The following is an 8,446-nucleotide window of genomic DNA, read 5'->3' on the forward strand; positions in this document are numbered from 1 at the left end:
GTGTTGTCCAACAGGCCATGGTTACTGACCCCCTCCCTGTGTTGTCCAACAGGCCATGGTTACTGACCCCCTCCCTGTGTTGTCCAACAGGCCATGGTTACTGACCCCCTCCCTGTGTTGTCCAACAGGCCATGGTTACTGACCCCTTCCCTGTGTTGTCCAACAGGCCATGCCTTCTGACCCCCTCCCTGTGTTGTCCAACAGGCCATGGTTACTGACCCCTTCCCTGTTTTGTCCAACAGGCCATGCCTTCTGACCCCCTCCCTGTGTTGTCCAACAGGCCATGGTTACTGACCCCCTCCCTGTGTTGTCCAACAGGCCATGGTTACTGACCCCTTCCCTGTGTTGTCCAACAGGCCATGCCTTCTGACCCCCTCCCTGTGTTGTCCAACAGGCCATGGTTACTGACCCCCTCCCTGTGTTGTCCAACAGGCCATGGTTACTGACCCCCTCCCTGTGTTGTCCAACAGGCCATGCCTTCTGACCCCTTCCCTGTGTTGTCCAACAGGCCATGCCTTCTGACCCCCTCCCTGTGTTGTCCAACAGGCCATGGTTACTGAGCTCTTCCCTGTGTTGTCCAACAGGCCATGGTTACTGACCCCCTCCCTGTGTTGTCCAACAGGCCATGCCTTCTGACCCCCTCCCTGTGTTGTCCAACAGGCCATGGTTACTGACCCCTTCCCTGTGTTGTCCAACAGGCCATGCCTTCTGACCCCCTCCCTGTGTTGTCCAACAGGCCATGGTTACTGACCCCTTCCCTGTGTTGTCCAACAGGCCATGGTTACTGACCACCTCCCTGTGTTGTCCAACAGGCCATGGTTACTGACCCCCTCCCTGTGTTGTCCAACAGGCCATGGTTACTGACCCCCCTCCCTGTGTTGTCCAACAGGCCATGCCTTCTGACCCCCTCCCTGTGTTGTCCAACAGGCCATGGTTACTGACCCCCTCCCTGTGTTGTCCAACAGGCCATGCCTTCTGACCCCCTCCCTGTGTTGTCCAACAGGCCATGGTTACTGACCCCCCTCCCTGTGTTGTCCAACAGGCCATGCCTTCTGCCCCCCTCCCTGTGTTGTCCAACAGGCCATGCCTTCTGACCCCCTCCCTGTGTTGTCCAACAGGCCATGGTTACTGACCCCCTCCCTGTGTTGTCCAACAGGCCATGGTTACTGACCCCCTCCCTGTGTTGTCCAACAGGCCATGCCTTCTGACCCCCTCCCTGTGTTGTCCAACAGGCCATGCCTTCTGACCCCTCCCTGTGTTGTCCAACAGGCCATGGTTACTGACCCCTTCCCTGTGTTGTCCAACAGGCCATGCCTTCTGACCCCCTCCCTGTGTTGTCCAACAGGCCATGCCTTCTGACCCCCTCTCTGTGTTGTCCAACAGGCCATGCCTTCTGACCCCCTCCCTGTGTTGTCCAACAGGCCATGGTTACTGACCCCTTCCCTGTGTTGTCCAACAGGCCATGGTTACTGACCACCTCCCTGTGTTGTCCAACAGGCCATGCCTTCTGACCCCTTCCCTGTGTTGTCCAACAGGCCATGCCTTCTGACCCCTTCCCTGTGTTGTCCAACAGGCCATGCCTTCTGACCCCCCTCCTGTGTTGTCCAACAGGCCATGCCTTCTGATCCCCTCCCTGTGTTGTCCAACAGGCCATGCCTTCTGACCCCCCTCCTGTGTTGTCCAACAGGCCATGCCTTCTGACCCCCTCCCTCTGTTGTCCAACAGGCCATGGTTACTGACCCCTTCCCTGTGTTGTCCAACAGGCCATGGTTACTGACCCCCTCCCTGTGTTGTCCAACAGGCCATGCCTTCTGACCCCCTCCCTGTGTTGTCCAACAGGCCATGCCTTCTGATCCCCTCCCTGTGTTGTCCAACAGGCCATGCCTTCTGACCCCCTCCCTGTGTTGTCCAACAGGCCATGCCTTCTGACCCCCTCCCTGTGTTGTCCAACAGGCCATGCCTTCTGATCCCCTCCCTGTGTTGTCCAACAGGCCATGCCTTCTGACCCCCTCCCTGTGTTGTCCAACAGGCCATGCCTTCTGACCCCCTCCCTGTGTTGTCCAACAGGCCATGGTTACTGACCCCTTCCCTGTGTTGTCCAACAGGCCATGGTTACTGACCCCTTCCCTGTGTTGTCCAACAGGCCATGCCTTCTGACCCCCTCCCTGTGTTGTCCAACAGGCCATGCCTTCTGACCCCTTCCCTGTGTTGTCCAACAGGCCATGCCTTCTGACCCCCTCCCTGTGTTGTCCAACAGGCCATGCCTTCTGACCCCCTCCCTGTGTTGTCCAACAGGCCATGCCTTCTGACCCCTTCCCTGTGTTGTCCAACAGGCCATGGTTACTGACCCCTTCCCTGTGTTGTCCAACAGGCCATGGTTACTGACCCCTTCCCTGTGTTGTCCAACAGGCCATGCCTTCTGACCCCTTCCCTGTGTTGTCCAACAGGCCATGCCTTCTGACCCCCTCCCTGTGTTGTCCATCAGGCCATGCCTTCTGACCCCCTCCCTGTGTTGTCCAACAGGCCATGCCTTCTGACCCCCTCCCTGTGTTGTCCAACAGGCCATGCCTTCTGACCCCTTCCCTGTGTTGTCCAACAGGCCATGCCTTCTGACCCCCTCCCTGTGTTGTCCAACAGGCCATGCCTTCTGACCCCCTCCCTGTGTTGTCCAACAGGCCATGCCTTCTGACCCCTTCCCTGTGTTGTCCAACAGGCCATGGTTACTGACCCCTTCCCTGTGTTGTCCAACAGGCCATGCCTTCTGACCCCCTTCCCTGTGTTGTCCAACAGGCCATGCCTTCTGACCCCCCTCCCTGTGTTGTCCAACAGGCCATGCCTTCTGACCCCCTCCCTGTGTTGTCCAACAGGCCATGCCTTCTGACCCCCTCCCTGTGTTGTCCAACAGGCCATGGTTACTGACCCCTTCCCTGTGTTGTCCAACAGGCCATGGTTACTGACCCCCTCCCTGTGTTGTCCAACAGGCCATGGTTACTGACCCCCTCCCTGTGTTGTCCAACAGGCCATGCCTTCTGACCCCCTCCCTGTGTTGTCCAACAGGCCATGCCTTCTGACCCCCTCCCTGTGTTGTCCAACAGGCCATGCCTTCTGACCCCCTCCCTGTGTTGTCCAACAGGCCATGCCTTCTGACCCCTTCCCTGTGTTGTCCAACAGGCCATGGTTACTGACCCCCTCCTGTGTTGTCCAACAGGCCATGCCTTCTGACCCCCTCCCTGTGTTGTCCAACAGGCCATGCCTTCTGACCCCCTCCCTGTGTTGTCCAACAGGCCATGCCTTCTGACCCCCTTCCCTGTGTTGTCCAACAGGCCATGCCTTCTGACCCCCTCCCTGTGTTGTCCAACAGGCCATGCCTTCTGACCCCCTCCCTGTGTTGTCCAACAGGCCATGCCTTCTGACCCCCCTCCCTGTGTTGTCCAACAGGCCATGCCTTCTGACCCCTTCCCTGTGTTGTCCAACAGGCCATGCCTTCTGACCCCTTCCCTGTGTTGTCCAACAGGCCATGGTTACTGACCCCCTCCCTGTGTTGTCCAACAGGCCATGCCTTCTGACCCCCCTCCCTGTGTTGTCCAACAGGCCATGCCTTCTGACCCCCCTCCCTGTGTTGTCCAACAGGCCATGCCTTCTGACCCCTTCCCTGTGTTGTCCAACAGGCCATGGTTACTGACCCCCTCCCTGTGTTGTCCAACAGGCCATGCCTTCTGACCCCCCTCCCTGTGTTGTCCAACAGGCCATGCCTTCTGACCCCCTCCCTGTGTTGTCCAACAGGCCATGCCTTCTGACCCCCTCCCTGTGTTGTCCAACAGGCCATGCCTTCTGACCCCTTCCCTGTGTTGTCCAACAGGCCATGCCTTCTGACCCCCTCCCTGTGTTGTCCAACAGGCCATGCCTTCTGACCCCCTCCCTGTGTTGTCCAACAGGCCATGCCTTCTGACCCCTTCCCTGTGTTGTCCAACAGGCCATGGTTACTGACCCCTTCCCTGTGTTGTCCAACAGGCCATGCCTTCTGACCCCTTCCCTGTGTTGTCCAACAGGCCATGCCTTCTGACCCCCCTCCTGTGTTGTCCAACAGGCCATGCCTTCTGACCCTCTCCCTGTGTTGTCCAACAGGCCATGCCTTCTGACCCCCTCCCTGTGTTGTCCAACAGGCCATGGTTACTGACCCCTTCCCTGTGTTGTCCAACAGGCCATGGTTACTGACCACCTCCCTGTGTTGTCCAACAGGCCATGGTTACTGACCCCCTCCCTGTGTTGTCCAACAGGCCATGGTTACTGACCACCTCCCTGTGTTGTCCAACAGGCCATGGTTACTGACCCCCTCCCTGTGTTGTCCAACAGGCCATGGTTACTGACCCCCTCCCTGTGTTGTCCAACAGGCCATGCCTTCTGACCCCCTCCCTGTGTTGTCAAACAGGCCATGGTTACTGACCCCCCTCCCTGTGTTGTCCAACAGGCCATGGTTACTGACCCACTCCCTGTGTTGTCCAACAGGCCATGCCTTCTGACCCCCTCCCTGTGTTGTCCAACAGGCCACAGTTACTGACCCCCTCCCTGTGTTGTCCAACAGGCCATGCCTTCTGACCCCCTCCCTGTGTTGTCCAACAGGCCATGCCTTCTGACCCCCTCCCTGTGTTGTCCAACAGGCCATGCCTTCTGACCCCCTCCCTGTGTTGTCCAACAGGCCATGGTTACTGACCCCCTCCCTGTGTTGTCCAACAGGCCATGCCTTCTGACCCCCTCCCTGTGTTGTCCAACAGGCCATGGTTACTGACCCCCTCCCTGTGTTGTCCAACAGGCCATGGTTACTGACCCCCTCCCTGTGTTGTCCAACAGGCCATGCCTTCTGACCCCCTCCCTGTGTTGTCCAACAGGCCATGCCTTCTGACCCCCTCCCTGTGTTGTCCAACAGGCCATGCCTTCTGACCCCCTCCCTGTGTTGTCCAACAGGCCATGGTTACTGACCCCCTCCCTGTGTTGTCCAACAGGCCATGCCTTCTGACCCCCCTCCCTGTGTTGTCCAACAGGCCATGCCTTCTGACCCCCTCCCTGTGTTGTCCAACAGGCCATGGTTACTGACCCCCTCCCTGTGTTGTCCAACAGGCCATGCCTTCTGACCCCCCTCCCTGTGTTGTCCAACAGGCCATGGTTACTGACCCCCTCCCTGTGTTGTCCAACAGGCCATGGTTACTGACCCCCTCCCTGTGTTGTCCAACAGGCCATGCCTTCTGACCCCCTCCCTGTGTTGTCCAACAGGCCATGCCTTCTGACCCCCTCCCTGTGTTGTCCAACAGGCCATGGTTACTGACCCCCTCCCTGTGTTGTCCAACAGGCCATGCCTTCTGACCCCCTCCCTGTGTTGTCCAACAGGCCATGCCTTCTGACCCCCTCCCTGTGTTGTCCAACAGGCCATGCCTTCTGACCCCCTCCCTGTGTTGTCCAACAGGCCATGGTTACTGACCCCCTCCCTGTGTTGTCCAACAGGCCATGCCTTCTGACCCCCTCCCTGTGTTGTCCAACAGGCCATGCCTTCTGACCCCCCTCCCTGTGTTGTCCAACAGGCCATGCCTTCTGACCCCTTCCCTGTGTTGTCCAACAGGCCATGCCTTCTGACCCCCTCCCTGTGTTGTCCAACAGGCCATGGTTACTGACCCCCTCCCTGTGTTGTCCAACAGGCCATGGTTACTGACCCCCCTCCCTGTGTTGTCCAACAGGCCATGCCTTCTGACCCCCTCCCTGTGTTGTCCAACAGGCCATGGTTACTGACCCCCTCCCTGTGTTGTCCAACAGGCCATGCCTTCTGACCCCCCCCCTGTGTTGTCCAACAGGCCATGCCTTCTGACCCCCTCCCTGTGTTGTCCAACAGGCCATGGTTACTGACCCCCTCCCTGTGTTGTCCAACAGGCCATGGTTACTGACCCCCTCCCTGTGTTGTCCAACAGGCCATGCCTTCTGACCCCCCTCCCTGTGTCGTCCAACAGGCCATGCCTTCTGACCCCCTCCCTGTGTTGTCCAACAGGCCATGGTTACTGACCCCTTCCCTGTGTTGTCCAACAGGCCATGCCTTCTGACCCCCTCCCTGTGTTGTCCAACAGGCCATGCCTTCTGACCCCCTCTCTGTGTTGTCCAACAGGCCATGCCTTCTGACCCCCTCCCTGTGTTGTCCAACAGGCCATGGTTACTGACCACCTCCCTGTGTTGTCCAACAGGCCATGGTTACTGACCCCCTCCCTGTGTTGTCCAACAGGCCATGGTTACTGACCCCCTCCCTGTGTTGTCCAACAGGCCATGCCTTCTGACCCCCTCCCTGTGTTGTCCAACAGGCCATGGTTACTGACCCCCTCCCTGTGTTGTCCAACAGGCCATGGTTACTGACCCCCTCCCTGTGTTGTCCAACAGGCCATGCCTTCTGACCCCCTCCCTGTGTTGTCCAACAGGCCATAGTTACTGACCCCTCCCTGTGTTGTCCAACAGGCCATGCCTTCTGACCCCCTCCCTGTGTTGTCCAACAGGCCATGCCTTCTGACCCCCTCCCTGTGTTGTCCAACAGGCCATGCCTTCTGACCCCCTCCCTGTGTTGTCCAACAGGCCATGCCTTCTGACCCCCCTCCCTGTGTTGTCCAACAGGCCATGGTTACTGACCCCCTCCCTGTGTTGTCCAACAGGCCATGCCTTCTGACCCCCTCCCTGTGTTGTCCAACAGGCCATGCCTTCTGACCCCCCCCCTGTGTTGTCCAACAGGCCATGGTTACTGACCCCCTCCCTGTGTTGTCCAACAGGCCATGCCTTCTGACCCCCTCCCTGTGTTGTCCAACAGGCCATGGTTACTGACCCCCTCCCTGTGTTGTCCAACAGGCCATGGTTACTGACCCCCTCCCTGTGTTGTCCAACAGGCCATGCCTTCTGACCCCCTCCCTGTGTTGTCCAACAGGCCATAGTTACTGACCCCCTCCCTGTGTTGTCCAACAGGCCATGCCTTCTGACCCCCCTCCCTGTGTTGTCCAACAGGCCATGCCTTCTGACCCCCTCCCTGTGTTGTCCAACAGGCCATGCCTTCTGACCCCCTCCCTGTGTTGTCCAACAGGCCATGGTTACTGACCCCCTCCCTGTGTTGTCCAACAGGCCATCCCTTCTGACCCCCTCCCTGTGTTGTCCAACAGGCCATGCCTTCTGACCCCCTCCCTGTGTTGTCCAACAGGCCATGCCTTCTGACCCCCTCCCTGTGTTGTCCAACAGGCCATGCCTTCTGACCCCTTCCCTGTGTTGTCCAACAGGCCATGGTTACTGACCCCTTCCCTGTGTTGTCCAACAGGCCATGGTTACTGACCCCCTCCCTGTGTTGTCCAACAGGCCATGCCTTCTGACCCCCTCCCTGTGTTGTCCAACAGGCCATGGTTACTGACCCCCTCCCTGTGTTGTCCAACAGGCCATGGTTACTGACCCCCTCCCTGTGTTGTCCAACAGGCCATGGTTACTGACCCCCTCCCTGTGTTGTCCAACAGGCCATGCCTTCTGACCCCCTCCCTGTGTTGTCCAACAGGCCATGCCTTCTGACCCCCTCCCTGTGTTGTCCAACAGGCCATGCCTTCTGACCCCTTCCCTGTGTTGTCCAACAGGCCATGCCTACAGCCTCCACAACCTGACCCAGGAACCTGCTGCTCTATACTTCACCAGGATGCTGGCAGAGAGCTCAGAGTGAGGCCTGGGGACCACAGCCAGGGGTTCAGTCCAGGACGATAGTGACAGGACAGAGACGTGAAGGAGCCTTACAGAGGACCACCAGGTACCTCAACTTAACAGAGTGAGACCAGCAGAGACGACATGCTAGAGTGGCCCTCCTCACCCACCTCAATGTCATTCCCAAGGACTTAACAGGAAGTTAGAAAGGGGGCTGTGCTGTAAGTGCTTATTGACTTGTTGTTGTCACAGGAACATTTGTAAATAGCAATACTTTTGTAAAACCTTTGTTTCTAGTGCCCCCCCTACTGTGTACATTTAATGTGACCAATGAAAAACAACTTGTGAAGGCTTCCGGGTATTTTTATTGTACTATTCATCTTCTGTCAACTGTTGTAAACAACATATCTTATGTAATAAAAAATAACAAATGTGTAATTCAGTCCTGGCTGTGTTAGCTAGGGGGCAGTATATAACCTTGTTGAATTGACCACTAATGGGCGGTATATAACTTGTTGAATTGACCACTGGGGGGGTATATAACCTTGTTGAATTGACCACTGGGGGGAAGTATATAACCTTGTTGAATTGACCACTAGGGGGAAGTATATAACCTTGTTGAATTGACCACTAGGGGGAAGTATATAACCTTGTTGAATTGACCACTGGGGGGAAGTATATAACCTTGTTGAATTGACGGTATCACATGGATTTTAAATGTTTAATTAAACCAGGGAGACACATTGAGACCTATGTG

General features: G+C 57.4%; 1 protein-coding gene across 1 annotated transcript in view; it reads left to right on the forward strand.

The window, feature by feature from the left end:
• LOC121569957 (serine/arginine repetitive matrix protein 2) overlaps positions 1 to 8,240 on the forward strand; it is a 72,408-nt gene extending 64,168 nt beyond the window's left edge. Inside the window, exon 16 of the mRNA XM_041881320.2 lies at positions 7,629 to 8,240. Within this exon, the coding sequence (XP_041737254.2) occupies positions 7,629 to 7,711 (83 nt within the window). The 3' untranslated portion in view covers positions 7,712 to 8,240. The remainder of the gene's footprint in view (positions 1 to 7,628) is intronic.
• Positions 8,241 to 8,446: the final 206 nt, after the last annotated feature.

The sequence above is a fragment of the Coregonus clupeaformis genome, chromosome 7 (assembly GCF_020615455.1).
Source record: "Coregonus clupeaformis isolate EN_2021a chromosome 7, ASM2061545v1, whole genome shotgun sequence".
Classification (NCBI taxonomy): domain Eukaryota; kingdom Metazoa; phylum Chordata; class Actinopteri; order Salmoniformes; family Salmonidae; genus Coregonus; species Coregonus clupeaformis.